General features: G+C 36.1%; 2 protein-coding genes across 2 annotated transcripts; both read left to right on the top strand.

Moving 5' to 3' along the window:
• The first annotated feature begins 7 nt into the window (after positions 1-7).
• Positions 8-11,291, top strand: LOC129361571 (uncharacterized). The gene is made up of 25 exons (XM_055032487.1): positions 8-74; positions 1,454-1,584; positions 2,330-2,494; positions 2,635-2,775; positions 3,324-3,475; positions 4,170-4,273; positions 4,382-4,571; positions 4,747-4,872; positions 5,708-5,851; positions 5,976-6,111; positions 6,374-6,524; positions 7,104-7,240; positions 7,398-7,509; positions 7,597-7,660; positions 7,768-7,971; positions 8,381-8,526; positions 8,886-9,004; positions 9,108-9,229; positions 9,314-9,411; positions 9,473-9,609; positions 9,803-9,927; positions 10,019-10,164; positions 10,290-10,392; positions 10,480-10,616; positions 10,718-11,291. Exons 2-25 carry the CDS (start codon positions 1,455-1,457, stop codon positions 10,830-10,832), a joined length of 3,204 nt encoding a protein of 1,067 aa, XP_054888462.1. The 5' UTR covers positions 8-74; position 1,454; the 3' UTR covers positions 10,833-11,291.
• Positions 11,292-11,851: 560 nt separating this feature from the next.
• On the top strand, positions 11,852-14,046 carry LOC129362219 (protein THEM6-like). Its single transcript, XM_055033653.1, has 3 exons — positions 11,852-11,924; positions 13,007-13,512; positions 13,599-14,046. The coding sequence occupies exons 2-3, from the start codon at positions 13,009-13,011 to the stop codon at positions 13,704-13,706; spliced, it is 612 nt and encodes a 203-aa protein (XP_054889628.1). The 5' UTR covers positions 11,852-11,924; positions 13,007-13,008; the 3' UTR covers positions 13,707-14,046.
• Positions 14,047-15,697: the final 1,651 nt, after the last annotated feature.

Raw genomic sequence — 15,697 nt, forward strand, 5'->3', positions numbered from 1 at the left:
GTTTCGTTTTCTTTCTTCGTCAGCTGACATTGAGTGAAAACAGCTGTTGTTGTGGACCAGTCCTCATAAACAAGGTATGATTCTCTTTCTGATTCTCCTTTTTAGCATTTTAAACAGTGAGTGAATAATGTACCTATACAATAAATGCCTAAATAAGACTGGTCACTTGTGTCACATTAGGAGAAACTCAGGTTGAGGCTGCCACTGCATAAAAACACGAACATCTGCGGTTAAAATACTTTCATGTCTTGTGGTCTGCCAAGTATTTCATTCTTAATTTCTTTCTTGTTCAATTAAATTATGCACACTCCCTTGAATTTCTTTTAAAATATAGTTTATTTGATCGCTATTTAATGATTTTATGAGTGTCTTATCAACAGTGTTTTCATACTTGAAATTGATTACCCAATGAGCTCGGGCTGTTCTGTTTCTGATCCACCTGGATAATCTCCTCTTTCACTCCCTGCCCTGCTGATCGGGACGCATGCAGCCACTGGATCCATACCTGTATAATGGATGAAGTTGTAGATTTAGAAAGTAAAATAAACGACAGAAAACAGTGAATTTTTAGTTTCATGAATATTTGTATTATTATTATTATTATTATTATTATTATTATTATTATTATAATAATAATAATAATAATTATTATTATTATTATTATTATTATTATTATCCTCCACACATTGGCAGCCCTCTGTCCTGTGCATGCAAATGACAAATTATTCAAATTAAGCGTCTTATTGAACAGCCAATAGGCTGTTTTCTTACTCCGTCGTTGGCAGATTTGCAACGTAAGAGGCGAAAGGTAAGCAGATTGTCTGCTACTTTCATTATTCTCTTCCAGAGCGTTTTCATTTTAGAAAATGAGATGTGTGTAGAAGTTTATAGCTACCCTGTCTAAAATGATGTGTGCAGGCAAGTTCAAGATCAGGTCCTTTTTTTTTTTGCTAAAGCTTTGGTCCTTCAACAACTGCTAATTGGTGGAAGCAATGCACTATTTGAAAAGCTATGTATACACCCGATCTCACAGAAAATATTGAAGATGTTTTTTTTTTTTAAATTTGTTTCAGAACTGTAAAAGCGTTTGCTATGTTTATTGTACACTAGGTCTGTTTGTGTTAGCCTTCGGCTCTACCAGCAAATTGAAAGTTAACCTACCTTGTTGTTTCAGGACTTGATGTGAATGTTTCACTTCATTGTTTTTGGGAACTTTATATGAAGCAAAATTGTTAGTTGTTGCATAATTTCGTAGGAGAATATCTAATATTTCTAAAGTTATGCTGGCAATACTTTTACAAATGAATATAGGTAAAGATGGACTGACTGATGTCTTAACTATGCACAAGCATTGTGGAAGTTTGGCAAGACTGGAAATTTGAGATGTATTATTAAATCAATGCTATTTGTTTTTATACAGTAATAACTTAATATCTTTTGCTTATTTCTTAAGGATGGATGCCATATTTAATTTGCTTCAGCAGTACAGACTGGAGTCCTACTACAACCAGTTTCTGCAAATGGGTGTGAAAGATGAACAAGACTTCCTTGATGGAGTGACTGATGAAGATTTGTACAGCCTTGGTGAGTTTTCTGAATACGTCATAAATGTAAACCATTTGCAAAGCAGGGTGAAACCCTTGCATATTTCTGGGTTGCGGTATATTTTTCAAGTGGGGTTGAAGCTTGTAAATTGCTCATGGCATTCAATTGAGTTCATTTCTGCAGTGGTAATTCACACCAAATGTAATTTCACAAGATATGCAGGTTCAGTTCATATCCATTCAATTTTAAGTTCTGCCATTGTGATATTGGTTTTTATGTCCGTAGTGCTTTGCAAAAATATTCACACCTCTTAATCATATTAAATTTTGTCCTGTTTAAAAAAAAACAAACTGGAATCTGTTTTATTTTCATTCTGTCAAAATATGGTAACACAGTATGGCTTTCTTCTCGCCTCTCCATATTTAATTTACCTTTGGGATCAACAAAGTATTTTGAATTGAATTTTTAATAATTTTCAACAAATTGTCCTGACTGAGCTGCAGATTGCTTTCTCATTAATGTTGTCCTTGCTCAGCTTCTCAGTTAAGCTGTGTATTAGACTATTATGTAGACTCTATTTACTCATCTGAGGGATGTTTGTCTGGACTCTATTTTATTTAGAGGAATTGTTTTAAAAACACTCTTTTAAAAAACTAGGTAATTTTTCTTACATTTTACACATTATCACTACTTTGTGGTTGTAGTTCTCATAAGACCAGTGATATTGGAGCATTATTTTTAACATGATAAATGTAAAGATCATTTTTTCTCTTTTTTTCCTCAGGTTTAAGTCATGTGGAAAAGAATCGTTTTAACAACATGAAAACCTTTATTCAAGAGCTAAGTGCTTCCCAGCGACGAGTCCAAACTGTGACACCACTGAAGACTTCAAAGTCATTTAGTCTGTGGTACACATATCCGAAATGCCCCGAACGGAAACTGATTAAAGGTAGGAGAGAAATAGGACAACTTTGTCTTTACTTTGAATGTTCTAAACTTAAAAACAAATATTAAACTTGTACAATTAATTATGAACACAGCAAATACTTGCCCTGCATGAAATTTAGACCACAAATGTGAATGTTACAGATATGGACCCTGGACAAAACACTGTCGAAGATCTGATGTTACGGATCTTTTACCTTGAAAAAGTTGCCAACACCCACACAGGGGTCTGCTTATTTACTGTCGATGGGATGCCCCTGACAGATGATCCCTTCTTCAATACATGTGAGTTGACATAAACTCTTTCTATGTTCTTGTATTAGACGGCATTTTACCCGTTTAGTAGAACATTAAACAGACCAACATTGTTACTAAAGATTGAGAAGAAGAAACAGATTTGGGACACAGACAGCACTGAACTTTGAACTACGGTACTAGTAAAAATAAATATTCAAGGGTGCTTTTTTTGTTTCATTTTTTTCCCATCAACAGTATTTGTGAATTAAGGCATGCTAACTTGCATGCCTATTTTTAAGACAACAAAGATTTGGGCTGAGATGGACAAAGATATACTTTTTGCAGAGCTTTCATTGTATATATCCATGACTACTATGTACAATAATGCCAATGCTCTCTGCCTCCTGGCTGAAGATCATGAGGCTAATAATATTTTTCATTGGGGAATATAGCAGAGATGCATCCTAGTAGGCATTTTTAAAAACCAGCAAAGTTACTGTCCACTTTCCTATTTTATGTTTGAATTAAAAATGTTCAACTCTTGTTTGACACAGAACCATGTTCAACAGTTTAACTATGAATTGTGTATTTTTCAGGGTCTTTGAAAGAGAGACATATCCAAAATGGTGACACAGTCTATGCCATTTTCACTCCTAAGGAAAACCTAACACAGGCTCCTGAAATGCCAAAGCAAAAGCCCTGTGAAATGAATGGGACAGAAGTAATTCGATGCCACATCATGCTCAAGGTAGAGCTGATCCATGGTGCTTACTGTAAGAGATGCGGCAGTCAGAGTATTGCGGCCGATTTTCAGTCTTAAGTGTTTGTCAGTAAAGGTTTTGTTTATTATTATGATTTCCCCAGAGGAACTTTTATTAGTCCTTACCATCTTATATTTCAGCTAAGTGCAGCATTACTAAAATAGTCAGTATGTGCATTTCTAGATAATGTGGTTTTTTTCCTTTAACTGAGATTTCTAAAAGGCTACCAACATTTGCAAGTCCAGCAAGGATGAAATCTCAAGGGATTAAATCGAGTAGCCTTTCTGTTTTCTGCTGAGTATCTATTTTTCCCACAAGCTCAATGAGCTGCAGGCGTCCCACAAAATGTGTAAAATACAGATTTTTTGCTTGCTCTGGCATCATTTTTTTTTTAATACTGAAATTTTAAATCTTCCTTTTGGAAGCACACTGGTAAAGTACGCTTTATTAATTAGAAATGAAAGATGAGTAAATTCACTGACCACCGCCATTAAAACTAAAAATCAACTGTTTGCAGTTACTGTAAAGTTTCTAGATGCATCTATCTATTTAATTTAGAATGTCTTGTAGACATGGCAGTTTTAGTTTTTGAAATGAAAATACGGAGAGCATTTTTTTAATGTCGGTTGATTTTGATTTTTTTATTTTATTTATTTATTTATTTTTGTTGCTGTTCTCAAGGGATACTTTGAAGTTTGTGTGGACTTGGAAAGTGACACAATGGTAACCCTGAGACAAAAATTGTCAAAGACAAGTGGCATCCCAGGACATGTCCTTCATCACAAGTAAATCTACGCAGTAATTTGTGTTCCTTCTGTATGGACCTCTTCTTTTCACAGGTAGTCCTCAGAACTGTCACGTTTTTTTTTTGTTCTTGTAATTTTTTTCCTCAGACGGAAATACTCCATCGACGACACACTGAAGAAGTGTGGAATTTCGGAAGGCTCAACCGTTTTCTTCAGTTTGTCGTCTTTTTCTGAAGAAACTCCAAATGGTGACAAGTTCTACTTCAATGATGTTGTGCCTTCAGTGTCGCAAACCCTGAAAGGAATCAGTGTGTTCTTCTCGTCTCTTTATGCTATTGTAAGTATTGTCTTGCTGGTGTCTTTTCAGCACCAGACTATCGGTCAAAGAAGCTTCTTTTGTGTCCTGTTCATATAAATCCTTTTCTTTTTCTTTTTAATACTCCATGAGAATAGAAGTGGTTCTCATTTGTCCTAAGAGTTTTTCTGAAATATTTATTTCTATGTGCTTTCAGGCAGAGCATAGAGACATACCCCGCAAAATATTGCTTGCCTACATAAGGAAACTGACTGGATGTAACCCCCTTGTACAGAGCTTGCATCAGCTGTGCAGAAATGAGAGAGTGACCAGAAACCAGAAGGCAAGTAATGGAAGGTGGCTTAATTCTGTCTTTGTAAATATTAAAGGGATTCATTTTGGTCTTATTTTTCTACAATTGTGCTTAGCACATACACTTTCAAATTGTTGGATTCATAAGTATTTTTACATAATGAGCCAAAACTGAACGATTTCTCCTGGGCATTTGGAGCCTATATGAAGCCCCTTTTAGGTCATCCTTTCAATTCATGATCTCCAAGTATTTATCACATCGCTTGGTTAGCCCTGACCCACGCTGGTAATAATATTGTAATGAACCTGGAACCTCTATGGACTGACTGAGGGGTATTTGCAATTGCAAAATGACAATTGCAAAGCAGGTGCAAGATAGCATCTTCCCTGCCCTCATATGCTCACAAAGTGGAGATATGTGATCTGCAGTGTCTGTCTGATTTTAGAACTGTTGATCAGCAGAATCTTATGAAGATAACATTCTGAGTAGGACTGCAAAGTCGATCACAAATTTAGTTTAATCAAAAAAAATCCACGTCCACTATTAAAATCACCAAGCACTGTTTTTGATTACAGTAATCTTTAGTTGATTTAATAAATGCCATGCCACTTGGTATCTATTATTGCAATAAACCCAAAGCAAACAACATAAACACTGTAGACTTAAGTATTTAAGCATGATAAGAGAGGACGTATTTGTCATAAAAAGGGGGTTTGTAGTTGTATTTTCTTTTTTGCTGTTCTTGTATAGTAACTTTTCAGTCACTTTTTGGGGTCATTGAAAAATATATATTATTTCATCTTAATTAGTTCACTGTGTTTTTGTATGATGTAATAGTAACTATGTGCTAACTGATCTCCTGCAGATTGCCGTTGTTGAGAGCTTGTACATGCTCTTCAGAGAGCTTTTACCCAAGCAAGGATCTCAGAGAGGGGAAAAAACTGTTGAGGATCAGGATGTTTTTGAGAACTCCTTGTACTGCTGGGCACACCTCATCAACAAAGCAAAAGTAATGGAATTCTTTTTTTTTTTTCAAATTGCCACCATTCGTGTCCACATATCTTTATTTTCTGTAAAATTTTATATTAATTTTAGTCATTGTCAGTAATTAAAATTTTCTTCCACATCAACAGAACCAGACAACTGAGCATGAAGACTTTGCTCCGATCAATCTTGTGTCCGAAGACGGTAACCATTTCTGTGAGCCAGTCAGAGTCCCCGGAGTGCCGACTGTCTTTGAAAGAGCTGATGTTCTGGACAAAATCAAGGGTATTTTTTTTTTTAAGCTTAAGCACTATGAATAGCTCGTTTGATTTCTTGTGGACAACATGCATTCCTGCTTTCTCACTTTCTGCAGTTTTATTTTGAAACTTGTTCATTCAATTTTTAACTAGCTTCCAGAGTTTTATATTATGGCAATGTTCTAACAGTAGTGCAGTTAATGCCTACTAAGTTGAACCCATTGCCAGTGTGTGGTGTTCTTGGTTTAGTTTAATATTGTAAAAATTTTGGATTGTGCCCTTTAAATTAGGTGGCATTAAAATCCCAAATTGCACCGAAGAGCCGTTGCGAGAATGTTCCCTCCAGAGAGCTGCTGATGTGGAGAAGATCCTTCTCAGCATCCCTCGCTCTGTCCGGTCATATCCTCTCTGGATTCATCACGACAAAGTGTCTGGTCACAAGTATGTAACCTCAAACTAATATTTGAATAATGCTTGTGTTGTTTAAGAAAAATTGTTAATCTTGGACTGCAGTGTGTGTTCATTTTTTTTTTAATTTATTTTTTTTAACAATAGGGTTGCTTTGATAGTGTGCCTAAGACTTGACTTGCATCTCCTTTTTCAAAGACTTCACCATTTAAAACATATTTAATAGATCTTTAAAATATCAAAATATGTAATGTAAACATGAGTCCAAAATATCCTAATATGTTAAACAAGTATAGAAAAGCCACCAGTTTTGAAAACCTTGAAAGACTCCAAAATAGGAAAGCTAATTTTTAAGAACATTTATTGAACATTTTGGTGTCTTGGACCAAAATATGAAGGGTCAAGATTTGTTTTAGGTAAAATATGAAATACAGTGCCACCTTGTGGTGAAATTTTACATTGCTAACCAACCACCATAAAAACACCCTCGTTGAATATCCTTCAAAATGTTTTTATTACAAAAAAAGTTATTTTGTGATTATAAAGGTCTACAACAAACAAAAGCTTCTAAATATACTGGTTTACTAATCTTTGCAGCTTTCTGTTTTTTAGCTTTCAGGTTAATGCTGACTGGACCTTTGGAAGTATGGTGGAAGGACTAAAAGCTTTCACTTGTCTCAATGTGACTCCACCTCTGCAGCTGAAGGATCTGGGATCAACTCAGTGTTCCCTCGTTATGCTGAGCGAAGGTTGATCATAATATGACTATGCAGAGGTTTCAGTCCAACATCCATGATTTTAAAAAGGACAAAATATCCACTCCATATTTGCCTTTATATCTGGTGTGCTGAGTTTTTTATCCTATTTTTCAATAAAGGTTTTTGCTCTTTTCCTCCTTTTAACCAGATAACCTTGGGGTTTATCTCTATAAGTGCAAAGGATCCCCTGATATGATCAATGTACATGACTGCCTGGATGGAAAAGTAAAATTAATGGATCTGAATATTTTGGCTGCCAGGTAAGTACATAACATGATACAATATATGTGTATGCCATAAGAAATGTATAAAATAAAATCAAGTTTTTTTGTTTTTATGTGATGTAGGATTGGTGACCACAGAGATGATGAAACATTTGTCACTACCAGAACTCCAAAAGAAGCAATACTAGTAATATGTGAAAATCCTTTTTTATTTTTCTAATCCAAAATAACTCAGAATAAAGTAGCATTAGTTACCCAGACATAAATGAATTAATGTTGACTTGTTTTCATCAGGTACTAATGGATACCAGTTCCTCCATGGAAGAAGAGTGCTATGAAAATGCAAAAATAAAGAAAATCAATGCTGTGAAAGAGCTTTTTGACAACTTCGCTACCAGGAGCATGGCCTATGATTTCCATCATGTCATTGGGCTTGTGAAGTTTGATTCCTTTGTGAAGACCCTCCATACATTTACTGAAAATCTGGAAAAGTTCAAGGTGCACACTTTGGTGCAGTAAAGAAGATTTCCCTTCTTTACTGTGTTCTTATAATTTTTCATTTTAAAAGCCATAGTTGGTCGAAGACAATTTATTTCAGTTTCTTAAATTAACGCAGGAATGATTTCGCAGGTGAAATGCATGTCTACACGTTTAAGGCATTTCCAAGATAAGTGCTACCTGATAACTTGGGGCTGCAGAGACATCCACGTGTATACTATTCTTACATTCATGCATTTTTGTTTTTATAAGAACACATGCACACTACATTGTGTAGGCTTTGACTGACAAAAGGGTGCTCCTAGAAAACTGCATTAAAAAATAGGGATGACTTAAGTCAGTGTTTAATCCCTGCAACAGCTGCTATATAATAGGACTTGGTTTTCATCATACTCTTCCACATTCGTAGGAACATTTGCGTGACTTGGAGGCAAGTGGATGTACTCTCCTGTATGATGCGCTACGGCGAGGAGCTCGTGAGCTTGAAAAAGTCAAGGAGAGATTCCCAGATTGTAGACTTCGCATCATATGCCTTACCGATGGAAATGACTCTGGGTAAAATTTCCTTCTGCTTCATTGTGCATTTTAATCACTTCTTCTTCTTATATTGAGCTTGAAGAATTTAACATGGTCTTTCATTGTGTATAACCAGTTTGCATAGGGCACATCCTCAACCCTTCTGCAGGGTTAAGAAATGGGGTTGTTTGGATTCCACAAGCTCTTTATTCTGTGTGGGGTCACGCTGATAGGCACTTTTACAAGTTTTTCTTTTTTTTCTGTTGTCACTACTGCCCGACCATGACATTTTCTACCCTCCTAGCTTAAAGTCTAGCTTAAATTTGAGTTTAACTGTGCCTAACAAATAGGTTGTCCTCCATTTATCTGTTGAGGTGCGACAATTATTTTTTTTTTAGATCCCAGATAGATCCTGTAGCTGTGACAGTGAAACTGCTCAAATCTGACATCACTGTTGATTCAATCCTCCTGGGAAATGTGGAGAACAACATGCTGCATGGGATCAGCAATGCAACAGGTTTATTTTTTTTATTGAGTCGAGTCACCAGTTTTTTTTTTCACAGTAGATAAACATGTTTTGAAGCTTTTCTTTACTTGCTCTAATTTCTTTCTATCTCTAGGTGGTTGTTGTTTCAAGCCACAGACAACTAAAGATGGCCTGAAGCTCTTTGAAATTGAGACAGTTCTGTCCTTGGAGCAAAGGAAACCCAAGAAAAAACTTGCTGCATCTTCCATCTCTAAGGTCAGTCATGACTGTTTGTCTGCATTTAGTTTAGATGAATGAATCACTTTGGCTTTAGGATGTATTTATTTTCATTCCTTCTAGTCTGGATTAATGGGCCTTTTTGCTGCTCATGGGTATGATGAATACCCAGAGACATTCCTGCCAAGTCAGATAAATGGCAGAGTGACCCTGACTGAAAGGTAGGCGACATTTATTTTCTGTGAATAAATGGACAATTCAAGCCCTTTTTTTCTTGATCAGTACTCTCAAAAAGAAGATTTGTGAGTCAAAGGATGGACGATTCATGGAAAAGGAAAAACGGATCCTGGAGGAACTCAGAAGTCTGCACTGTGACCCGCATCCGTTCTTTAGAGTCTTTCCATCTGAGTCTGATGTCAGTAAGTTGCTTTTTTTCCCCCGCCTTTTATAATTTTTCTACAGGTTAACTTTTTAAAAGTGACCAATAATTGTGCCATGAATGAAACAATAATTTGTAAAAACTAGATAGCAGATTATTATGAATAATAAATAATTTCTCTATTTAAAAGAAATTTTTATTACATCTGTGCTAAGAGTTTCTCATCTTCTCAGCATTCTGGAGGATTCTCATGCAGGGCCCTCCTGACACACCATACCAGTCGGGCGTGTTTGAGCTGTACTGTCAGTTTGGACCCGACTACCCAGTGAAACCTCCAGTCCTTCGTTTTGTCACAAATGTATCCTGACACTTTGTGGAAACATAAAATATTTCTTGCCAAGTATACGTAACTTCATGGTACTTGGTTAGAATTCTTAACATCATGACAGGTGTACCACTGCAACGTTAACAGTGTGGGCCGGATCTGCCACAACATATTCGACCGAAACTACAACGCACACATCACAATGAAAAAGATTTTTGATGCTGTGTATGGGCTGCTCATCATTCCTGAGCCAGAAGATCCCCTGGACAGGTGAGGAATATTTTAGTATTTCAAATGGTAGTTTATCTGAATATAAAATACACATGCTTTAATGCCTACCAAAAGGCCTATAAATATAACATTTCATTGATACATTCAATTATTATTTTTTTAAGCATTTTGGCTGAGGAATTCTTGACAAACCGTGAGATGTACGAACAAGAAGCCAAGAGGCACACAAAGGAACATGCAGGGAAGTCTCTGGATGATATGGAAAAGGTGGATCAATGGGCATATTTATAGTATTGGTGGTGTAATAGTCCATGGATGAATTTAATATATTTATTTTTATTTTTTTTCCTGAAGAAACTGGTGGATTCGGTGCCACAGTTTGTTCCCCAACACCTGCTCTGTCCTCTGACCAAAAAGATGTTTGTTGATCCTGTGAAAACAGTTTATGGCACTGTATATGAACGCAAAGCCATAGAGGAGCATCTCAAACAGTAAGCTGCAGCATCTGTATCTGTTTTAATTGAAATTTGAAGCTGCTGAGTTATAACTAAACAGGATGCTCTAATCATGACGCTCTCTCTCTCTCGTTCAGACACAAATATGATCCACTGGCTGGGCCAGGAAATGAGCTTGAAATGAGTGACCTGATGTCAGACTGGAACATGAAGAAAATGGTGATGGATTACAGATCTCAACAAATTCAGTGAATCTTCTTGTGAATGTATTTTTTTTTTCTCTTTGTCTTTTCAAATAACCGCAGTGACCTTTAAGATGATGTTGGTTATAAAATAGCTTGCTTTGTTATTACATGTTTAACTTAGTTCTTATGTGTGGTATTACTCTGTTACTAATCAAGTTAGCAGGTGATTTTTTTTTTTGCATTGTAATTTAAATTCTATTTGACATCTCGTCAAAGACAAATTGTGTTTATTAATCAAGTATTTGCTTGTCTTTTCACATTCTTACAGTTTGTACATTGCAGTTTAAAGAAAAGACTTGAGATTGGTTTGTTTGTTTGTTTGTTTTCCATTCATCAGCATTTTCCCTTTTGGATATTTTCATTTATTTACATTATTAAAGGTCTTTTGGGGAAACAGAAGTTGAAGAAGCATGTGCTTTTTTATGCTGGATTTAGCAACTGGTTGAATTTTTGGTGCTTTTATTTATCACTAACTCCTGTCTTGAGAGCTTACATGAAATTAGACTGTGTGTGTCTTGAGGTTTTATATGAAATTAAAGTGTGTGTGTGGCCTTATTTGATACAGTGACAGGGACATTTTTCAAATACTTTGTTGTGACTGTTTTGCATAGCTTATTGGAATTATTCATACATCAGTCAAGTACATTGAAATGACAAATAAGTTGGACTCTTATGGCGTTACAACTTTAAATAAATTTAATTTACAATTTAATAGAATTTATTAAAATTAAGTAATTTTGAAGACTGAAATTCACATAAGATTGAAGAGCCAATCGCCGCTGTTCACTCGATCAGTCCGCATTACGTCACTGTAGCTACCGGAAGTGAGTCCATCGCTTTTTGTCAAAGAAAATGTTAATTTAAAAGTATGTTACAACGATATAAACCTGTTCTTCACTTAACTCCTCACATTTATTCACTGTTTTTATGTACAAGGCCAGTTGTCTGGTTTCATTTTTCATTCTAGGTTAATTTAAGAAGAACCACGTCTTTTGGCTTTTATTGTGAAATTTCCTACCGGAAGTCATTAGAGCTAAAGGTTTCGTGTCCTGTAGTGTCAGCTAAAAACTGCTTACGCTGCAAGACACGAACACGGCAGGTGAGTGTGAAGTTTTCCCACATGCTTGAATGTTGTAAAGTTTTGCATTATGTTCAATAAGACACATCTACTTCCTTACCGTGTTGGTTATTAATGTCTTTAAATCACAGTAACTAGATTTTATTTTCGTTCTGAAGCAGGACCTCTTAAACTAAGAGTCAACATTTGAAATATTGTTCAGTATTTCTGAGCCATGGCTCTGATTCATAAATTGCTTTTTTAGAGTTTTAGAAAATACTTGTATCAGTGGAAATCTCTTAATTCACAGAAACTGCTTGTCGTTAAGACAAACTCCTCGTGCAGGGACAGCCTGCCTTTCTTGCAGAACCTGTTTACAGGCTCCTATTATGTGGATAGTTTATACTTTAGTGCAACATTTTGTCAGGATTTGCTGAGACTTGGAAAATTCAAGAATTTCAGCAAGATCAATCAACACTTTTATTTGCCGGATATTGAGCGAGTTTCATAGAGATGCTGTAATGAATTTTAGGTATGGTATGCAAAAGGCTTTTACACCTCAGCACTGATTTGATGTCATATTGGGAAGCCATCATGAGTCAAAATGTCTCCATCTGACCACTGAACCTGCAGAATTCAATGTAAAATATGGAATATGTAAACCACTTGCGCATCGCAAAGAATCTGATTTATTTATGTAGCGTTTAATCATAACAGTTTTCCTGAAGTAACTACAATAAAGATAAACAAGAAAAAAGACACAATCCAAATTGGGCCATGCAGTTAAGCTGAACTTGTGATTAAAATGTTTTCTAAACCAGGAGATTGCAGAGTCTCACTGGTAGCATTCAGTCGTCCTGGATGAGTAAAGAGTGTTGGAGTTTCTGTGCAATGTGAACATCAAATAGAGAGGACGAGTGGAGAGTTAGAATGATGTATGTCTTTTAAATATTTCAAATGACAGAAAATCACCAACTTTTATTTGGACTAAAGTCCCACATACCATTGAACCATTTGTTTTGGCAGCAAAAGTTTAAATACATTGCATTTCTAATGATTGTATTTAACATTACAATCAAAACAAATATAAGAACAGCATCATATCATCTGTCCTGTCCTTACAGAGATGTGGTGGGTGGCGTGGGTCCTGGCTGTGTTAGTGTTTCTCTTCAGTACCCTGGATGTGTGGTACTTCCTGCGAGCGGGCGCCGTTCTTCTGCGGGCCTGGTTTCAACCTCCAGTGTGGGACGTCACAGGAGAGCAGGTCATGACGGGACGCGTCACTCCACGTGACATCGACATGTGTCACATGAACAATGCCCGCTACCTCCGGGAGTGCGACTTCGCCCGCTTCTCTCTCTACATGCGTAACGGTGTGTTCAAAGCAGTGCGGGCCCTCAGAGCCAACCTGGTCGTGGGGGCCACAACCATTCGCTACCGCAGAGCTCTGTGTATAGGAGAAGGTTACGATCTATGCAGTCGGATCGTAACTTGGGATGACAAGGCTTTTTTTCTGGAGCAAAGGTTTGTGTCCACTAAAGACAGACTGGTGTGTGCCGTCATGTACTGCAAGCAGAGTGTCATACGCAGCAGCCCTGACAAGATCTTACAGCACCTGTGTAAAAGAAAGGTATGAGAGGAAGTGAAGGCTGATAGGATGGATCTGGGCACATACTAGCAACAAATGACAATAATCTTGTGTTTTGCTGCTTGTAGGTGGAGGCTCCTGAGTTTCCAGAGGACCTGCAGCATTGGGTCAACTTTATTTCTGCCAGCAGTCAGGCCCTGAGAGCAGAGAGTGGTCTTGAGGAGAAGAACAAATAGTTGAATGGACAGTATATCGGCCCTGCAGCTCACCGTCGCCTGAGAGAGAAATTAATAATCTGCACAGTTATGTCACTAATTCATTGTTGTGCCTGTTCTTTGCACTAAGGGTACTTTGAACCCAATATTTAAAGATGTAACACAGGGATATTGGTGTACATTACATTAAAAATGATGTTACATCACAACTTTTGTAACTGTAAATGTCTAACATATGGCAGGTTTTATAGCAGCAGCAATAAAACTAATCCATGGCTTATGGTTTGAGTTTCAGATTGGGACGAAATGTGCTTTCAAAGCACAAAAATACTAGAAATAAAAATGACTTCTTGAGCTTTAACATCTGAATACATTGTTTCTGTTGTACCATTTAGCCAGCTATTAACATCTAGTGTCATTTTTTTCTACAGAGGTGTGTGCCAAGAAAATGGCAAAACATTTGTTCATTTAATTAAGTCCAATGGTCTTCAATAAATCCATTACACGGTGATATACAAGTATTTAGTTCTGTTCACTTTTCACAGCTAATAAAACCAAAATGCAATTTCTCAAGAAATAAAAATATTATAGAAGACCAATTAAATAAGTATTTTTTGTTACGGTCTTATGGAGGAAGATTGCTGCCTTGAGAAATGTCTAGAATCCAAAACTGTTCTGTATTAATAAGATGGATGACCATTTGAACACATTAATGTTAAGTTGAGTGAAAGAACAAGCAATGGTATAAAATTATGTCCAAAAAATTGGTAGTCGAAGCCTTAAAGGAATTGTAAAGTGATTGTATTTGATAGTTTAGTAGAGTTTCACAACATGTCAACTGCAGCTTCAAGGGATTCAGTAAAGGTTATGAAGGTCATGGGCCACAACAGTACTGCTTCCCGTATAAAGCTACTTTCTAGGCAGAGACAACATCTGAAATATCTTGAATAATGGGGAAAAAAGACTATAATTACTCTGCTCAGTAATTAAGTATGCTCTTGAGATGAAATCAAATTCTATATTTCATTTGGGTATTGGTAAGACTTAATTGGCCAGCTAATCGGACCTAAATACCATGGAGAAACTGGTGAAAGATGAGATACCAGAGTCATTAATGGTGAAAGATGCTGTTTAAGGCAAATTAACTTCCTTAACACCTACATAGAACCACAGGCTGACTGCCTCCATGCAATGTTGATGCAGTAATTTATTTCATCAACATCAATGCAAACTGTTAAAGAGCTTAAATCATTTTAAACTTACAAGATAAACTTTAGGTGGCATGTAATACTTCTGTGATCAAGATATTTTCTTCAAAACCCATTTGCTTCAGGTTGTTTGTTTAGTGCACTTAGCTTTAATGTTATAGCTCTCAGTAATTTGACTTGGTGTCTTCCTTAGGAGGAGAAGTTTGCTTCTCATTTGTGGCCTCTGGAATATCCATTTAAAAACCTAGTTTCAGTCATTGAGCTGATGTTTGAGCAGCCTTTTTAAAATTTACAAGATAAATGGTTATTATATAGTATTCTGTCAATAGGACAATGAGAACAAATACTTCACAAATTAACAAATTCACTTAGAGTAAGTTTTTTTTCTGTCATTTGCTTGTTTTATGTAAGTTAAACATTCATATTCAGAGGGAACATATCTATATGACTGCTATAAATCGCTGGAAAAGATAGGAAACTCAAGATAGGGCTTTTCACCTTTGTTAATTCAGTCTTGCCTATTGTTACTAAACTAATTGAACATGTAATCTGGGTATAATGTAATTTTTTATTAATTTTTTTATTCTGTTATCAAATTTCTTTTTATCCTAATGTGTTTTTCTCACTAGAAAGAATGTGTTTTTGGTCTGAACAGCTGATGAGGGTAATTTATTGTAAGCTGGTGGAATGAAAATAAAGGAAGCAACGTACATGAAGCAGTAAATACAGTTTGTTGGAGCAGATGTTAAATTATTTAAACCTGTTTTCAAATTCTGGAAAGAAACATTTTCTACTTTATTTGAA

This window comes from Poeciliopsis prolifica, unplaced genomic scaffold (assembly GCF_027474105.1).
Source record: "Poeciliopsis prolifica strain line A6 unplaced genomic scaffold, Auburn_PproV2 SCAFFOLD008, whole genome shotgun sequence".
Taxonomy (NCBI): Eukaryota; Metazoa; Chordata; class Actinopteri; order Cyprinodontiformes; family Poeciliidae; genus Poeciliopsis; species Poeciliopsis prolifica.